General features: G+C 43.5%; 1 protein-coding gene across 4 annotated transcripts; it reads right to left on the reverse strand.

Annotated features, from left to right (window-relative positions):
* Positions 1 to 1,218: 1,218 nt before the first annotated feature.
* On the reverse strand, positions 1,219 to 18,795 carry NCOA4 (nuclear receptor coactivator 4). 4 transcript variants are annotated; one of them, XM_075934814.2, is made up of 11 exons: positions 18,638 to 18,761; positions 14,402 to 14,455; positions 10,525 to 10,679; positions 8,907 to 9,047; positions 8,626 to 8,714; positions 7,875 to 7,983; positions 7,006 to 7,080; positions 5,758 to 5,904; positions 4,557 to 5,573; positions 4,157 to 4,246; positions 1,219 to 2,974 (listed from the first exon to the last, which is right to left on the reverse strand). In XM_075934814.2, the coding sequence occupies exons 3-11, from the start codon at positions 10,663 to 10,665 to the stop codon at positions 2,969 to 2,971; spliced, it is 1,815 nt and encodes a 604-aa protein (XP_075790929.2). In that variant the 5' UTR covers positions 10,666 to 10,679; positions 14,402 to 14,455; positions 18,638 to 18,761; the 3' UTR covers positions 1,219 to 2,968. The 4 variants fall into 4 exon arrangements, with proteins under 4 accessions (XP_075790929.2, XP_075790930.2, XP_075790931.2 ...); XM_075934815.2 differs by lacking the exon at positions 14,402 to 14,455 and having other exon boundaries at positions 5,758 to 5,901; positions 18,638 to 18,795; XM_075934816.2 differs by lacking the exon at positions 14,402 to 14,455 and having other exon boundaries at positions 1,219 to 2,971; positions 18,638 to 18,795.
* Between the last annotated feature and the right edge of the window lie 1,012 nt (positions 18,796 to 19,807).

Raw genomic sequence — 19,807 nt, forward strand, 5'->3', positions numbered from 1 at the left:
TATCAGTAATTGCCTTTTCTTCAGGCCTGTTCTGAGTTCCATGATCCTGAGCTATATCTTATATGAAAGAGGGTTTACTTGCCACAGGCTGATTACAGGAGGTAGCCAGTAAATTTTTAAAGAGGGAGAGAGTTTGCACTAAGGAGATTTCTACCTAAGGCTGGCTTTAAGTTTTGCCCTGCTCAAGTTGATGTAGACAGCAATGAGGAAAAAAAAAAAAAAGAGATCATGATTTGCTTCCTCTGATTTCACTCAGATAGGAAGAGGCCTGGTAGTGAGATGTTGCCCTCTCCTTCATGTCAAGTATGCTTTCCAAGAAGCAGTCAGGACCAGTCTACAGGTTATGTCTGCATAAAATAAAGGATCTTGCAGTGGCCAATTACTCTTGCTTATGACCATCCTTCCCCGCATGCTATACCTTTTCCAAATAGCTTCTGTATTAAAGAGCATCTACACAGTCTACTGCAGTAGCTCCCAACCTTTTATGTGCTGTGGACCAGCAAGCCCATTCACAAACATTTGGTGGACCAGTGATATTTTATTTCAACATTCATTACCAGTCTACCTGGCCCCAACCCAGCCCCTTGTGCCCTTTGATCCTTTAACCTCTGACCCCTACGTCCAATGCCAACACCCTCTTTCCTCATAACCCCACCCAATATCCCTTTGACCCCAATCCCTCTAGCAAGGATGCCCCTTCTAGAGAGCATGGCCTTTACTACCATGTGGGCAGGGAGAACAGCACTCCTCCCTCCCCCAGCACATCTTGCACCCCCCATAGGCGCACAGGGAAGGAGGGGGAGCCGGAGGGACAGAGGCACCTGCTCTGCTGCTGCCTCAGCCCCAGTGCTGCCACCAGCAAAAGCAAGTGCATAGGCAGAAGGAGTGGCAGTAATGTGCCTCCCTCCTTTGTGCTGTGGGAACGAGGAAGGGAAGAATCTCCTGCTCCGCCTGCTCCTGCCCCCACATGAGCCACCATGGCTGCCAGAGCTGAGCTGCCAGGAACAGCCAGCTTGACCTCTGACAGCTGCCACAGCCCTACTGAACTGTCCCATGTCAGTCAAAAGGACAATATGCAAATCTGTCAAATACTTGCTCCACATGAGTATGGAGGCTATAGAAAAAAACAGTACAAATCTAAGTTACAAAAAGTTGAGTGACTTTTCAAAATTCCCCAAATAAACCTTTTCACAAAGCAATAAAAACCACCACACCCACTTTTGGCTGCCATGTTTTTAATGGAAAAGACTAATCAACACTTTGCATAAATATTTATTAGTATTAACTAAATTGAGGTTTTGTGAAAAGCAAATTAATACAGTGAGAAAGTTAAGGCATAATGAATTGAATATAAAGGTAGCACTCACTGACTAAAATAACTCACCTTTATAAACTTGTCAGACATCATTAAATTTAATTGCTAACTAAGACAAGCTATCACTGAAGTTAGTCATTCCATGAAGCATCTGGTGACATGGTCAGCTAAAAACAGAAGATCAAAACACTTTGTGATTTCAGTAGACATCTCAAACTATTAAAATAAGAGGTCGCAAGTGGTCTTAAGCCCTTATGGAGTTTGTTTTCAGTGTGCAAAATACCAAGATTATGTAAAACATCAGTTAACAGGCTGTTAGCATAGCTGATACCACATTAGTACTTTATTGCTGTGTAGCACTAGGCAAGTGGTTTAAATCCTATCAAGACTTCCTTTCTGCACTGAAAAGATGGTCATTTTTACTCCAGACAACCTTTAAGAAAACATTAACTTTCTTGATGATTTTTAGAGAATACAAACGAACAGAGGAAATTTTAGCTTTGCTAATTCCTCATGCAAACTAGCAAGCCTGCTGCCTATTTGCACCTTGTACACCAATGGCTTTAGACTATGCAAGGTTCCATAAGGGTTTAATAAAATGTATACTAAAAGGAGATCTAGGCTATAACAATCACAGCGTGACACCGCTTTCCAATTCTGATACCAAAATGATAGTTATCCTAAAATATGGTGGGATCCATGCAGATCACCAGCTAGAAAACACACTAAGGCTCTCTAATATTTGAGATTTTTTATTTATAATTTTGTCCATGAATCAGCTAAGGAAACATGACTACTAGCAGTTAACTGCCAATTAGCCTAAGAAAAGATGTTTTTGTACGCCAAATTATTTCACTAAAATTGCAACTATTACATCAAATACTGGGCACATACTAGCTTCAGAGTCTACTGATTCACAAAGACTAACAGCACTGAAAAGTTGTCAGTTTAAAAGCAATTTTAAAAGATTTAGGTCAAATCTGTCTCAGTTCTCTGCAGCGGAAGATCTCATTTACAGGAAAAACTGGACAGGAAGGTCTTTTTAAAAATACACCTCACAGTTCTCATGTGTTGGGGCAAAAAAAAAAAAAAAAGTGTTCTTTCAAAAACTAGAACACATTTAACAGCCTTGGCTGAGGGCTGAGTTGCACATAGGATGCAAGCAACAACAAAACGTAATTGCTTCCAACAAAGGAATAAATCTAAAAAAGATGGAATTCTTCTCAGGATAAAGTTTCAGAACATGAAGGACAACCTTTGGGTAAGGAAACTGCAAAACTATAATACAGTCCAAACACCAGAGATGCAGGTTTCACAACAAAGACATTTCATTTTACAATTGTTCCAAGCTTCAAATGACAACCCATAAAAGAAGCTTCACACAGGCCCATAAAAGATACAATCTTACAAATGCCTATTGTACCAGTGTGCTTATATTCAGCAGGCCTGCACTCAGGAGTCATTTATAACCAAGGCATTTTCTGCACCAGGACTCAGTTACATATAACTATAGTTTGTCTTTATACTTAGAAGTTTGGAAGAAAAATAAAGCAGACTCATCAGATGCAAACACGATGATTCAGCAGACTGCAATGACACTGTGGATTTGTGGCAATCAGCAGGAATGTGACTTGTTCTAATTCTTCAGTTTCTTTACTTCTAGAACAAAACAATTCAGAATGCAGTTATTTTATTTTGTTCTTTGGCAAAAGAAAGTAATACTCCAAAAGAAGAGTATACAAAAGTGATACAGAAAATGCTTTATGTAAAGATACTATTTCTGGAGCTACTTTTCTTGGTATTTATGGGTTTGCTGTTCCCTTGCCAGCAATGGTACTTTCCAGGAAGCTAAAAACTGAGTATAGTAATTCCTCATTTAACACTATAGATATGTTTCAGAAAATGATCGTGTTAAGTGAAAACGTATTATGCAGGGTCAATTTTCCCACTGAAAATAATGGAAAAGGTGGAGGTTGTGTTTCAAGCGGTGGTGTCTGTTGGGACCAGGACATAAGGTTGGGGGGAAAAAGGGGACTGAGTTAAAGCAGGGAGGGGAGGGGTTTGGCTCTGGGGAAGGGAAAGGGGATTAGGTTGGGAGTATGCCCCTGTAACAGGTCTGCCAGGACTTGCACTGCATTCGGCGGGGGGGGGGGGGGGGGGGGGGGGGGGTCGCCGGGGAATGGTGCAGCATGTGGCGAACCCTCCACCACTTTGCAGGGAGGCGGAGGAAGCCCCGTGCAGCCGCAGGTAATGGGCCAGTTGGGGAAACTCAGCTGCTGGCCTGCAGGCGGGGGCTGAGGAGAGGGGGCAAGGCGTCCGTCGAGGGGGAGTCAGTGGCGAAAGGAGCGGCGAATCCTCCGCCGCTTTGCAATGGGCCTGGCTGGGGAAATCATGTTATTCAGGGGACGGTTGTGTAATTCAAAAAACATTCCCTTAAAAAAAGTTCTATCATGAAAACGTGTTACGCGGGCACATGTTAAATCAGGAATTACTGTATGTTCTTCTGCCAAATATCAAATATAGGATTCTGTCAAAGTATAGCACACGCACAATCAAATGCATAAAAATTAAGAAAATCCCAAGTTTACCACAAACCATATAAAGATTAAATATTTAATATCAATTTACTAACATGGGAATGATTCCCTCAACATCCTCTGGTGGAAGAGGGTGAGAGAGAGAGAACAGTGAAGGAGCAGGTGGCAGTGGAGAAGGCTGAGCTATTAGATACAGAAAGGAAATTGTAGGCTGCTTTTAATATTTAAATGTAGGTATCATTAAGGATTATAGAAAGCACAACTGTGTTTATAGAAATGCATTTTTGCAATGGATTAATCCTACCTGTAAAGGAGTCTGGTACAGCCACTTTTCTCTATCACCATTCAGTTTCATACAGGCAAAAAGATCACAAACTGTAGGAAGCCCATAGTCCTGAAAAAAGGCAGAGTCCTTAGTAATTATGTCCAAAATGCATCTAAGTTAGTTTTCCCATATGTCATTAGAGAAAATTACATCTAATATTTCTGGAGATGAATTTTGGCTATACTTGCTTTCCAAAGTTAGCTGGATTTCAATAGTGAGTTCAATTTTATTTAAGCACATTAAAATAGTGGTTGAGCACCAAGGAGAAAAGACTTTTTTTTAAAAACCTGAGTTTGGTGTAAACATAGCAAGAAGTAACACTGGTAATTATACTGGCTTAATACATTATTTAGGAACAAAGATCAAAGGCCATGCTCACTTGTGCCTTCTTGCGTAGCAGCCATTTATCTTCCACTGGAGGCTGGCTGATGTTTTCTATATTCTCTGAGGAAAACACCCAACTATTGACATTCAGAGGAAGGTGGAACGGGGCCAGGAGCTCTACAAAGGGACTTTTAAAGCTAACTTCTGACTTCTCTCTTTTTGCCTTTTCTTCTGTGCTTGCTGCTTTGTGCTCTGATTTGACTAGCCAAGTTGTCAATGGACTCTCAAGCAATGCCTTCAGAGGTTCTATAACCTTCACTGAACTATCCAATTTCACTGTGGTAGTAGCAGACGCCTCTGTAAACTGACTGGAGGGATGAAGCCAGATGTTGACAGCAGATTTAGTCTTCTCTGGCTCAGGGTTCACTACAGGCGTCTGGCTTACTGGAATGCCGTTTTTATCCTTCCCCTCTTTCTTCAGGAGCCATCTACACAGAGCTTCCTTTTCACAGCTTTCATCACACACACAATCTGAAAAGCTAGTGCACGGCTCATTTGCTTTGCACACGTCTTGCACTTTAAATGGAGTCTGTGGGTGCTGCAGAAGCCAGACATTATTAGTGGATACTATGGGTGATTTCTTCACATCCTGATGCTCATTCAGGCACTTAAGATTTCCAAGGTTCTCTATCTCTACACCCTGGGCCTGGTTGCCATGACAGTTAGTGCAGGAGTCAGCTCTGGGAAGCCAATCATTTATGTTATATTCCTCCCTAAAAGGTTTAAACATGCACTCCCATTTCTCTTCTGAGGCACTACTTCCATTTTCTGTGTCAGAAGGAGCAAGTAGCCAGTCAGAAAAGTCCATCTCTTCTTGCTCAAGCAACTCCAGTTCATCCATCTTTTCAGTGGAAAAGGAGGAGCAGGGAATGGAATTGGAGCTCTTGTGCTTATGAGGATCTATTTTTTCAGAAGCTTCTTCTCTTTGCTGATTCTGCAGGAGCCAGTTTTCCAAATCTTTCAGACTTCCCCAGGCTTCCTCAAAGTAACAGACTTTGGAAGAGTTTAAATCCTTAAAACAAAAACAAAACAAACATTTATTATTTCTACAGCAACAGATCACAATATTTTGAGAATCAAGAAAGAGGTAAGCCCAGAAATGTAAAACGGATGTGCTCCCCACCTTTCCAATTACAACTGCAGCATGATACAACATTCCTCTTTAATACATCTTATTTAGTGTAGGAAGAGCATACCTGGCTCATTTCTGGTACATGTTTTTTCATAAGCCAGTCATCAGGGTTGGCACTGGGAACATATGGAGCACGGCAAATGCTAGAAGATTTGCTTCCAAGTAGCCAGTCACTGAGTGAGGAACCCAATATTCCAGACAACAGTTTCTGCTTAAAAAAAAAAAAAAAAAAAAAAAACCACACACGTTATAAAAATAACTATTTCATTGCAGAGGCAATAGACTGAGAATCTTAGCACATGTCCAATATGTGAAAATAGACTGAGAATCTTAGCACATGTCCAATATGTGAAAGTGTAACCGTGTACACAGTTAACAGATGAGCCTGGGCTCATCGGTTAACCTTCCGGTTACATGCAGGCTCCCGGCGCACACCAGGTCCCACAGAGCCACCTCCCCTCAAACTGCTGCCTCTGTATCATAGGCAGCAAGGCAGAGGGGGTTGGTGGGAGCCAGTGCACATGAAGAGCCCACTGAAAAGCCAGCTCCTGCAAGCACTGGCTCCCAGGGAGCCATCTGTCGCCCTGCATGTAACAGGTGAAATTTTCAGCAGTTACAAGTATACCTGAGTAAACACATTTTATCATTCCTAATATATACGAACAGTTAGTAACCAAAAGAACCACAGAAGTCCCTTCTCATACCATCATCTAAAAAGTGTCTCAGTCATCTAGCAGAAAACCAACTTACTGCTAATGTAGTTTACATTTCCAATTGTTTCTAATTATCTAGAAACTGGATTGAGAACAGTTATGTGTACAGTTAGTCTGCATGACACACATTAGACTGGAACCTATGATCATTATAGCGCTTTAGATCGTACAATCGCTTCATCTACATGAAAAAATATCTTGGTCTTGGTTGCTGTCCTGTGCTGGTCCCACCACGGTGCCTCCTAGCTGACCTATTGCAATACAACTAGAATGGTTCAAATCCCTGTCTGGCATTTATCCTCTAGCATTTCAACTAGAGCCAAGCTGGAGCTGCCCCATTCCACCCCAAGGGATAAATTAACTCAAGTTCATATTTGAGGAACTGATGTAAGGGAAGATTTCAAAAGAAAACTAGAACATTCATCCAATAGGCATTTCATTGTGACATAAAACATGCTAGGTTGTTACTAAATACTCAAACTGCAATACCTGAACTGCCATCATACAAATTACCAGTTAGGAAAGTTGACAAATAGCAATATTATGCCTATACTATCTTTAGTTATGTCATTCTTGCAGAAGACAAATATTTATTTTACTTGCTCATGCTGGGCCAGTGGGCAGTTCTGCACCGACATCCAAGGAGAAGGAGCACACTCTCTCTCAGGAGTTTGCTTTAAAAAAAAATAAAATAAAAAAAAAGATGAATAATCACTGCCCGCATTTTTTAAACTCAACTTTAAAACCAAACATTTAAAAATTAAGACTTAACAATGAAACAGCATTAAAGGCAGTTAGAACTAGTGAACTTTTTTATACCACTAACTCCAAGGTTACTGAACTGTATTTAAGGGAGTGAGGGAAAACCCTTCAAAATAAAGATGTCATGGCAAATTTTAATCTAGAGCAATTTAACAAAATTACTTGTGCATTAATGTGCATGTATCTTTTTAAGTGACATTGTTGGAATTTAATGTGGGGACTTCCTTTTGTAAGTTGTAAGCAAAGAGAAAGCGCACATACCTGCTCACCCTTCACCCCTACCAGTCACCCAAACCTCTCAATCAATCTCTGCCAAAATTGTTTGTATGTGAATTAAACATATATGTTAGGGAGGCTGCTTCTCCAAACTTTACATATCTAGACTGGTTGCAGATGTAGCTGAGATTTTTTAAAACTAATTTTTTGCAGTCATCAATAGCTTGGGTTTTGTTATTACTGTGTATTAATAATTGCATCTTGCCCATGTGATCATAATTAATATATTTGAGTTAGACTTTTTGAAGTGGAAAAAAAGTTGCTATGTGTCTAAAACTGTAATATGAACACACAAATATGTTTCAACTAGAGCTTTAAAATGAAGCCACTTGAATAAATGACAAAGGCTCTGAAGACACCCTCTCCCCTTAAAAATATCTGAATCAAGGATTTCCTACAGCGATTTTATTACAAAAGCGCTGGTACTCACAAGGGTTTTAATTGAGCCAAAGGACATGATAGCCTGGCGAAGAAAAGATGCATCAGCCTCAAAGTTCAAGTTTGAAGACTCTTCTGGTTTGAGAGTTAGACTGCCAAATCTAAAAGAATTAAGGAGGTCTTAAATAAAAATTGAAATTCGCCCATAAGTTCAGTTAAATCTTTCACAAGCTTTAAACTTATACAAAGTGAGCCAATATCTGTATAAAAGTTTTAATTGGCTTTCCTGCAAACAGCCACAAAGCTGAACTAATTTGCTTTAGTTTTTTTTTTTTAATAACCAAAATATATATGTCCATCCAAGGCCATAAACAGTAAAAACAGGGGAGGGGGAAAATGTAATATCCATCAAAACAAACTCATTTCCCAACTTACCCTGACTCATAAATCAAATGACATCAAAGCTTAACTTGCACAAACAGGTGTGCTTGCATTATCATTTATGGTATTCTGACTTTTCTTTAAAGAATCTATTTAAAATTCTTACACTGAGATTTTTCCAAGCAAACCTGGGTATTTAACTACACAGATCTTCTATACTAAACTGTTTTGAAAATTTCACAATTTTTTTGTTAGTGATTGCTAAAAAAAGCTCATTATATAAAGCATTACGCATACATTCACAAAAAGATAATTATGTAGAAGAGATGAACTACAGAGGTTATGACCAGAAAACAGTTTAAACCCAATGTAAAGCTAAAATGAATAGCAATCTTATTTATATCATGTAATGTAGTATTTACCTCTCCAGGCACACTGAAATCTGATTGACTAGATCATTACTATGGGGGTGTTCCAGTTGGTGAATAAGACAATTGAACTGTCCCAGCAACTATATGAAAAATAACAAACAATATTATTGCCTTAGTTGCAATAAAGGCACCGCATGATCAAATTTAAATTCGTAATACATGACACGTAATATACCTACTCAAGATTTGTACTTTACCATAAGTACATATCAGAAAGACCAATTTATTTGAAAGGGCCAGTAAAGCTAAACTAAGTCACACACAAATCTTACCCAGTAAAGTTGATGTGTTTGCTGTTGTAAGGTTTCCTCTTTGAGCTGCTGAATCAGATCTACCTGTTCAAGCAGCCAAACTTCACGACTGCGCAGACATTCCATATGACGACTGATGCAGCTGTGAATCTGAGCTTTGACCTGCAAGATAAATACCAGCTCCGCTGAATATTTCTGGAATGTCTGCTGAGTAGTTAAAACCAGAGCATGCCCAATGTTTGGGGGTGGGGAGAGAAGGAAAAAGGAGGAAACCCACCCTATAATTATTTGCCACTAGGATTAAATACTATTATGTTTGTACTACCGGTTGCACCTCCCTGGTCCAGCACCCTGGGGACCTGAGGGGTCTCGAATGAGGGATTTTGCAAAACCAAGGGAGATCATTTCTCCCCTCCCGTCCCCCCCAGCCCAGCTCTGCTCCTAGTCTGTCCTCCCAGCATGCTTCCCAGGGGCAAGCAGCTCACCGCCCTGCCACTGGGGCTTTCAGCTTCACTGCAGCAAACCACTGCCTCACCACCAGTGCATGGCCCCACCAGCCCACAGTCCTGTCGCCAGGACTCCCGCACTTCTCCCTCTTCCCACGGCAGACTTCTGCTCAGCCACCGGGGTTCCCCACCTTGCCACCCCTACCTGGGCAACACCAGCGCCACTGCCAGGGCATCTGGCTCCGCCAGCCCTGCTGCAGCAGCCCTGCAGTCCCACCGCTGGAGCTCCTGGCCCTGCCAGCGCTGCTGCAGCAGCCCCGCCACCAGAGCTCCTGGTCCCATCACAGCTGACTGCTGTCCCACTGAAGCCCACTGGTATTCTGACTGCCCTACCCACCAGCTCAGTCAGATTCCCTTGCAGGCAGCCTAGCTGGATTCCCAGTCCCAGCAGGGCTCCTGCCTCTGGCCCTCCACTGGGTCTCTCTGGTCCAGTAATAGCCAGACCAGAAAGTCCCAGTTGAGAGAGGTTCAACCTGTAATCACAATCACCTTAAACTATAAACTTGAAATGTCTTTGTTCACAGAACACACCAAAGCCACCAACCTTCACATATCATAGGACAATTTACACATTAGTACAAATACTTTAAAAAACCATTACAAATAAAAAGCTATTAATAAAACCAAGACACCAACAGAAAACAGGCTCGTGAGATTGGATGTTGAGAAACTGCACTTTTTATTTTGCCTAGTGAAATTAGCAATGCTCAAATACTTACGTTTTATAAGAGCTATAGTTAAATAACAGCGAGATGATGGTTACAGCTCTGTTCCTTCTGTGACTTTCCATGACTTCTGCAGTAGTCAGTGTGGCTGACCCTTGACCCACCCAAGCAGCTGGGTCCTCCCTCCCACAAGCAACAGCCCCTTTGGGTACATCACTCTTCCCTTCACCCCCAATTTAATCAAGGGTATTTGAAGTAGAAGACGTGCAGATCATAGACCACAAATTTTTGTTTATTGCCTGTGATCCATCCATGACTTTTACTAAAAATGCCCATGACTATACTGTAGCCTTAATATTGTGACAGACTTAACCTTATTGTCTCAAAAAGTATCTTGCAAAACTACCAATCAAAATTGTGGTAAAAACTGGCAAAATATTGGGTTTTTTAAAAGTACATTTTAAATACCTCTCTCCAGTTGACTTTAATTTGTTGTTCAGCCTTGACAATTCCAGCAATAGCTGTCTCCAAGTCTTTCTTAGCTTGAAGGCACTTCACAAGGGGCTCCTTACTGTAGGTGTTTCCACTCTTATCTTGTGGTGGGCTCATTCTCGACAGTGTTCCTAAACCACAAGGAAATTCTGTTTTAAAAGTGAAACTTACATTTCAAGAAGTTGGTGAAAGGATAAGAATGAGGAAGACATATTCTGAAGAGTCAGCTATTTCTGCTCTCTCGGTAATAATAATTTGCTACTTTCTTAAAGCTCAAAAGACTCAAAATAAAATGCTGGTAGAAGAAATTAGTGTCCAGTAACTTGTTCAGCATGTCCAAATTCACCAGCAGTTCTCAAACTGCGAACTGGAATCCCAAAGTGGGTCATGACATCATTTTAATGGTGTCACAGAGCTGTTCTAGACTTGCCAGGGCCAAAGCCCAAGCCCCACTGCCCAGTGTTGAATTGATGTTCTAAGGCTTCAGTCTTGGGCAGGTGGGCTCAGTTACACCTAGAAAATAATAACGTAATAACGAATAACCAGCATGGTTTTCTCAAGAATAAATCATGTCAAACCAAATCTAATTTCCTTGATGGTGTTACTGGCCTAATAGGGAAGAAGCTGTAGATATGACAAAGCTTGACTGCAGTAACGCTTTTTACACAATCACACATGACAGTCTCGTAAGCTAGCTAGAGAAAAGTGGTCTTGAAGAAATTACTATGACTGCATAACTAACTGATGAAAGGCCATTCTCAAGGAATGGTTCATTGTAAAACTGGAAGGGCTCATCTATTTGGTCTATCTTTGGTCTGACACTATTCAACACTTTAACAATTTGGATAATGGAGTGGAGCGTATGTTTTTAACATTTACAGATAACACCAAAGTGAGAGGATTCACAGGCACTTTGGAAAACCAGAATTTGAAACCACCTTGACAAATTGGGAGAATAAGTCCATTTCTGAAATGAACAAGACAAAATTCAATAAATGCAAAGTACTATACCTAAGAAAGGAAATATCAAATGCAGATATAAAATGGGGAATGGCTGGCTAAGCAGCAGTACTGCTGAAAAAGATCAGTGTGCTCCAGTCCAGCCAGGTCAACTGTGCCACGCCATAGGGTAGAAGGGGCACGAGTGCTCTAGTCCGGCCAGACCAATTGCACTATACTGCTCCAGGTTGGCTGGCTACGGACCTCTAAGGGCTGGAGCTGGAGCACACTGCTCTTGCTGCAGCTGTTGCGAGTGGTGTGTCCTGCCCTATAACAGAAGAACACTCACAGTGCCACACCCCTTGCCCCCTGGCTGGGGGGGAAAGAGCAGGGGCTGCCTCCCCTGCAATCAGGGGGAGAGAGAGCCAAGCCAGACTTGGCCTGGCCCAGCCCCTACAGCAGCCAGGGAAGAGGGGGGGAGAGGGCTGGGCCTGGCCACGCCAGGGTTTCAACCCAGCTCAACCCCCCGAACATCCTGGCCTGGCCGTGGCTTTGGCCTAAGAAAACCCCCTGAAGGTCAGGGAGTAAAAGGGCCAGACCTGGTGTGGAGTTAGCCCGGGGGGAGGGGGGAGAAGGGCCTTAGGATTAATCCATGGTGGGAGGGGGAAGAAAGGGCCCAAGCAGGATGGGAGAAGGGGCCCGGGCTGGCAACATTGCAGCCCAGCCCTGGCCAGTAATGGTGGGGACAGCCAGTGTTGCCTACCCCCCACGAGAGTAGGGGGCACTGCCCCTTAGTTATATTTTAAAGTGCTATTAAATGCACCCACTAACTTACAGTAATCTTGCCTACCAATTTTTTCCAGAAGAGAGTGTGATTTTTTAAAAATTCTGCAAATGTTATGTTTGTATACATAATAAAAACTAGTAGTCCTATGGCACCTTAGAGACTAACAAAAATATATATAGAATTATAATTTCATCAGATGAGCTGGAGTGGAAAGAACAGAATCAAACATATACATATCAATATAAACAAAAAGGATTTACCTTTCAATTGTAAACAGTAATAAATAATAGTGAGCTTAAAAAGGTTTGGAGAAAGTTGCACTGGTTTTGCACGTCTACTAAACACAAAACCAATACAGGTTATATTTTGCATCTTACACATTTTAGAAGAATAAAATTGACAATACACTTGTCAACTGCATGGCTGACATTCACTGTCAATTTTGCTACCTTTTAGGAAAAAACAACCCTTTCAGTACTTCAGCTGTAACTGGACTAACACCATCTAGCTTTAAATATCACTGACTGGTTTAGTACTTTGTGTCCAAAACATTTTGCAACCACCTTAGATACCATCTTTCAAAATATTTTAAAGTTAAACTACATATACAGAGTACTAACAAAATGCAACCACCCAGAAGTGACTGAGACAGCCATTTCATCGTCATATTTCAAAACCCTTCCACCAGCATTACCAGTTGTGGAGCTGAAAGCTATAGCATAGGCAGGCCTCATGTATTTTACCTCCACGTCTCCCAATTCACCTCTACTCTACAAAGCTGCCCCTATCAGAACAATGCTATGGCTACAGCTACGCTGCCCAGTCTTGCGCTAGAGCATATGCAAATGAGGCATGGCGATGAATATCACTGCACCTCATTTTCATGCATGTATCTGACTAAGTGGGTCTTTGCCCACGAAAGCTTATGCTCCTACACTTCAGTTAGTCTATAAGGTGCCACAGGATTCCTCGTCGCTTTTGCAGATTCAAACTAACATGGCTACCCCTCTGATACATTTAAAATGCAGAGCTGCAGCTCAGGTGGCTCCAGGAGCCAGCATGAGACAGGACTGCTCAGTCTAGGCTCCAAGAGCAACCCCTGCTGCAACCCCTTATTGACTAATCATGTAGTCAATACAAATTGTATCGATTGCACGATTAGCCAGATAACTGCAATTTAACATCCTTAATTGGAGAGCATATTCACATTGGTTTAACTTTCCTGATTATCTCAAGTTACTAAAGGTGTAAAGGTAATACAAATAAATTAACACAAATTATCATGCCCTTCCCCCATGCTCTCATTCAAAAGAGGAGTTGCTGTTAAAGATTAAATGGCAATCTTCATAAATGTTCTTGGCCCACAATTACCTAGCTTAAGCTACAGCAAACTAAGGCCACTTTCCTACATTATACTGACTGTATCTGCCACTGTTTCAATTGTGTCATGGATACAAAGCCATTAAGACGTTATGCACTTCAAAAATCACAAAGAGTAGCACAGTTCAGCTCTTTTACAAATTTTGTATTTTAAAATTTTCTAGATTGCAATTAGCATTTTTATGTCTTTCAATAACTGCATGAAAGACTATATACGGTCATAAAAATGTACAGAGAAGAGTCTGTATGACTTATAATAACTTGTAGGATGAAAACACCACATTAGCTAAAACTGCACTTTGATCCTGCAATTGTTAATAACTAAAGTTGCTGCTGAACTAACTGTTAATGTTTTCTCTTTCAGCATCCTCTGATTCATAAGCTTTCTAGAATTCACCTAAAACCTCTTTTAAACAAAATTGCAATCCTGTTCCAAATACCCATCTGCTTGGAATGCACAGAACAGTTTTTAGGTGAGAGGCAGGAACACATGAATTTTTCACACAACAATGAAATTAAATAATTCTGCTAAAAAAGGGTCTAGAAACCGGAGACTTTTCTGGAGCTGTTTAACCAAGTCTCGTTCTCATTCTATTCTCAACATAAGAAACACAACATGCTTAAATAAATCCATGCAATCACAAGTCCTCATAGTAAATGTTATATGCAAATATTTAAACCATACTCCCATGTCACTGACTTCATGTTACATCCCTGCAGTCTGAAAGCCAAGCCTTTCCGTCCTACCTGTTTACTGTCTTCTGTTTGTCGAGCCCAAGTTCTCGCGGACTTCTGTCACTCCTGCAAATTTATCAGTTGTGAGCACTGAGCAGATTCCAAAACCCACCCCTCGAGCCCCACGTGGCCAGGGCAGCCACAGCTGATACTCAGTTTTGCACGTCTGCACAGAGAGGAGGGGCTGATGGGTGCACCAAAGAAACGCCTGAAACAACAACCACCGAGTATGCAAAGAGCAGCTCTCATTGAAACACTAGACCGGAATGCTGACACACGTAAAGCCGAGGGTGGCTGCAGCACAAAGCTGAGAGAACAGCAGAGACCACAGATTTGGGATTTTTAAGATTTAATAAATTTTTATTAAAATAAGCTTCTGTGGAAGTGGATTCTGCAAGACTCTACATGCATGGTTGCTACGCAGAAAGAACAGCACAGTTCTGCTGCTGAACACTGCTCTCGGCTTTGGAGACACGCCTTAAACTTTTATGGACTTCTAACCTCTGTCCAACAGGACAATGCAAAGGGGAAAAACTACATTAGGGGACTTTAAAAACAGCAAGTGGATTGTTTAGAGACGTGCCAAACTTTTAGAAATTAAGAGTTGGCATTTTCTTTGACAAACCTGCACACTAACAGTTGCTCAGGGCCCAGCATGCAATCACTGTAGTGGTTTTGCTAACAAATATGAAACAATTTTCCTCAAAAAGATCTGTACTTTAGTTTTTCATGTAATAAAGAAAATCTGTCCATGTCAAAATTTTACTTGTCCACTCGGAAAGGACAAAAATAATTGGCTTGAGAGCAGGGACCATATTCCCCAAGAGTTAGCTATCAGTCTTATACCATTCACAACCCACTACTCTCAGTATCAAACCATGAAGTAAGTTCCTTCCTAGGACAACTTTGCTTTTAGCATACTGTGCACTAGTTAATACTGCCCACGCCACAGTATGCACAAGACTCGGTCCAATTATTTTACTATGTGCCTACTTTAATGATTATTTTAAAACCAGGGAAATAACCACTGTTGGGGAAATGGGCATAATTTTAAGATGTTTTGATATTATCTTTATTCATTTCAGGGAATAAGTGTAAAATGCATAGTTCACAAATTCTGTTTTAGAGTGTGATTTACACCAGCTAATGATAAAAATTTGGAATAGGTAAAACTAATAAAATTGTAGAGCCTAGAGTATGTCAGATCTGTTTAACTGGTACATAAAAGACCCTCCCTGTAATTCCAACTCGTTTTATAAAAGTTATGAAGTACTTTCTGGGTGCAGTTCCTGAAACAATTTTATGAAACACAAAATATACATACAGCAGAGCCAACAGCCTCTGTAGGCCTTGGGACAATGGAGCGGGGAAGGCTGAGTTCATCGAAGTAGTAGAGCCAAGGGCAGAAAGGACAGAGCTGAGGACAGCCAGCAGTACTCCCTCTCCCCCAGGCCTCAATGCTGCTTGAAGGATGTAATCTGGTGCTCTGGCAGCAATTTAAATGGCCCAGGGCAGTGAGCCCTGGGACAACTGTGGGACCTAAGGGTGTGGGAGATGCAGTAGCACCCCCTACTGCCTCCCATGCCAGCCCCAGGGCTCTACATTCCCTTCCCTCCCTCCCCTCCTCCCCAGCTGGGATGGAAAAGTGTAAGAGAACTGGCTTTCAGCACTCCCACTAATAAAATTATTTCTGCATTACTATTTCTTGTTGACTACGCGACGAGGAGTCCTGTGGCACCTTATAGACTAACTGAAGTGTAGGAGCATAAGCTTTCGTGGGCAAAGACCCACTTCGTCAGATGCTTGTTGACTATGGTTATCAATAATTGGTTTCTACAATTATTTAAATGAGCTACTGTTGAAAGCTGTTTAGGTTGCTAATGCCTGTGTATATCAAAAGACCAAGTTGCCTGTCTCTCCTTATAAGAGCAATATATTGTGGTTCTTCTCAAGCACCTATTCCAGAACACGGGCCCCACAAAGCTTCTTAACAAATGGAAAAGTGCTGTAGCAAAATTTAAAATGAAATCCCTCTTATAAGCATTTTTCAATGTAAATAGCATACATTTGTCAAAACATGGTGTCAGCACTCCTCTCCAACACAGGCCTAAAGACCTCTGATATACATTGTATCTTATAAACAGAAGCCTCCATAATTAAAGAAGCTACAGTAGGGCCTCCCCGCCCCTCACCCCAGACAGTCCCCGGGCTCCACCCCACTGAATGCCACTCTAAGCGCCCAGGCCAGTTTCCTCATCCAGCATGAACAGACCTCTCCTACCCACAGGTAACACTGGGTAAGTCTTCTAGTTTTAATACAAAAGAGAAGCATTCAGAGTAGGGTGGTATATCTATTAACTGGATATAAGTATAATCATTTAACCATCTGACTGGTGTCTGGCCAGCCCATTGAGGGCAGGGGACTCCTCCAGAAGACCCTCTGCAGGTAGGGAAGGCTGCTGAAGCCAGCAGCAGGTCTGAAATAAACACTAATTTAATAGGTGGTGGTGACCTGGTTACTGGGAGAAGCATTCAAAATGTAGTTAAATTATTGGGATTTAATATATTATCATTGTGAATGACCTTACAATGAAAATGCATCCTTTCCCAGTACTAAGGCCCTGCTCTGCCAATTATACTTTTCTTGGTACTACACGTCCATAAGTAGAGTCCTGCACAAATAAGGCACGCATATCCACTGATTTGCAGAGCTCTATCCAATAAGCATCTACCCCTCAATCATGCAACATACCCCCCCACCACGTGTTTGCACTGCAGCCTCTCTCCACCCCTTCAAAAGCCACATCAGATAGCTACTTATTTTGACCCTCCCTTCAAAACTAAGCACATCTGTAATATACCTGCAATTTAAAAAAAAAAACACCTTGCATGTCTTACCTAGACTAGATTTAAACTCTTTGTAGAACACTATGCCCATTAACAGCACTGTATTTAAAAAAAAATCAAATTTATAATCACTACAGAATTTCCAAAATGCTTCAAACTCAGACTCGCAATGACTCAGACTTGACCTACATTTAAAAGGTCAAAATAGCTGTCACAGGTCTGAAAAAAACCACACAGCTATGCTGTCCTAACCTGCACTACAGGCAACTATGTCAACAGAAATCCATGGACCCAGTCACTATCTTTTGAGAAACCTACACAAAAGAAAACTCTTTTGGTCAGTATAGCATGTGTCCACATTATGCTACAGGGCTGCAATGTCACACACAGCTATACTTTAGGCAATTAGATGTAGGGTAGAATTTTCAGAAGTATGATAAAAAAATCATCTTTGACTTACTCAAATATATTTACCAAGACCACATAATAAAGAATACTACTATCTTTACACAAGATTGTGTAGGTTAGGACACAAGAAACTGTTCCACACAAAGACAAATCAGATTTTCAAAATTCTTTAATTTAATGAGGTTTAGTACATCCCATAATAAAAGGCTGATGAGTCTCAATTTTTAAAGGATTATTTTTCAATTGTGTAGGTCAGAGTAAACAGTTTAGTACATTCACATTGTGCACCCACTTTTTTGTTTAGCGTATCAACTAGGGAATTGCTTCCTTTAGTTTGTTTGTCAAAAAGTACCTTTTAAAAGAACAGCCATATTTATAACCACTGGACTCACTTTCCCTTGCCATGACATGGGTACAAAACTGACCGGCTCCTATCATGCAGATCAGGGGCTCTCAAACGGGCTACATCAACTCAACTGCATACTTGCCTAGTTTTACTACAGGCTACATAAAAGGCACCAGGCAAGTCAGTAGCGAGGAAGGCGTCACACCGAGCCGCGCGTCTGTGCCCTGCAGGCTCTCTCCCGAGCACGACGTGTATGTTGTATTAGGGCTACAAGAGCACCACGCGCGGCTGTTCAGCCGCAGGGCGCTGACACACGTTGGCTGATTAACGGCAGAGTGTCCGCACGGAGTCGTTAAGGGGGTGAAGGCCGGGCCACATGCAGCGCCCGGGAGCTGGGCTGGGAACGCGCCCCCGGCACGCGCAGCTCACCCAGGGGAAGCCCAGCGGAGCGCGCTCCCGAAGGCCTCGGCAACCGAAGCGGCGCACGAAGCGGGGACGGGGCCGTGTGCGCAGGCCGGAGCAGCGGCACCTCCCTGGCGCACCGGGGGGGGGGGCCTGAGCCCGGCAGAGCGCGGGGGGGGGGGGGGGCGGGGAGCCGAGCTCCGGCGGGGGGCGGGAGCCGTGAGCCGTGCTCGCTCCGTACTTACCGGGGATGTCCTAAGGACGCGGCGGTTTGACCTCCCGGGACTCGCTGGAGGCTGAGCGCTAAAGGGGGAGGGGGCGCGGCGTCTGCTCTCGCGAGAGCTCTGGCCGTGGCGAAGCTGGAGTGACTGCGCGTGGCTGCCCCGACAGAGACGGTTCTGCCCGCGCATGCGCAAACCCATTGAGCACGCCCCTCCCCCTCCGCCGTGCTTCCAGTGCGACTCCCCAAGGGGCGCGAGCGCGGGGTCCCTCGGCTCAGGGCCGCCCCGAGCGCGTGCGCGCCCGCAAGGCAGAGCCCGTGGGCATTGCGCGGTCGCAGCGGCGGGCTGGAGGGGAAGCCCCGCGGGCACGAGGCCAGCTGCGGCCGGGGTGTGTCAGGGGGGGCGCAGCACAGAGCCCGAGCCCTGGGGAGCGCCGGGCAGGGGAAGCGCCGTGGCGTGCAGCGCTCCTTTCACTGCCCGGCGGGCGGGGCTGCCCTCGGCAGGGGGAGACTGCAGCTCGCCGCCCTCTAGAGCAGGGCCGGGCAATACCTTGCAAAGGGGCCGCTCCAAGCATTTGGGGAAAGGGCGCGGGCTGCGCTTTTCTAGGATAGTCCGAATGGAGGGGGCGGGGTTTGGGAGCAGGCGGAGGGGTGCGGGTCTGGAAGGGAATTTGGATGCAGGAGGGGATTCTGACCTGGGCAGGGGGTTAGTGTGTGGAAAGAAGCATGAGGTGCAGGCCCTGGCCCAGGCCGGGAGACGCTTATCACAGGCAGTTGGTAGCAGGCACTCAGGTGCATGCCGTGGTGGCAATTCAAAGCATCTGACTGCTGGTGGCGAATGAGTCTCTGCACTGTGGATGTAAAGGGTTAATGGGTTAATCAGTAAGCATGCCCCTTACTGACATTCTTATCTAGGTAACCCGTTTACTGGTGGAGGACTCGGCCCTAACCTAGCCAGAGCAGCCCCTGCCCAGCTGGTGCACTCCTTCCCCCACCCATGGCATGGTGCAGCGGGCTTGGGCTTGGCCAGACCTGGCCAAAGCAGCCCATGGAACAGTGTGACAGGCTTAGCCTGGTCTGCCTCCCGTGGCATGGTGTATTGGGCTAGCCAGGGCAGCCCACAGGTGTGCTGGACTCAGCCCGGCTGGAGCAGTCTTTCGGTGCCATGAGCCCTCTTTGGCCCGGCCAGAGTAGC

The sequence above is a fragment of the Pelodiscus sinensis genome, chromosome 8 (assembly GCF_052426305.1).
Source record: "Pelodiscus sinensis isolate ZL-2025 chromosome 8, ASM5242630v1, whole genome shotgun sequence".
Classification (NCBI taxonomy): Eukaryota; Metazoa; Chordata; order Testudines; family Trionychidae; genus Pelodiscus; species Pelodiscus sinensis.

Bases quoted from the DNA above. Each gene is read 5' to 3' on its own strand.
- NCOA4 (XM_075934813.2), bottom strand. From the start codon at position 10,665: ATGAGCCCACCACAAGATAAGAGTGGAAACACCTACAGTAAGGAGCCC. The intron at 9,048-10,524 runs GTATTTAAAATG...TTTATCTTGCAG, and splicing joins TTAAAGTCAACTGGAGAGAG to GTCAAAGCTCAGATTCACAG. The intron at 7,984-8,625 runs GTAAATACTACA...TAATTCTTTTAG, and splicing joins ATTTCAGTGTGCCTGGAGAG to ATTTGGCAGTCTAACTCTCA.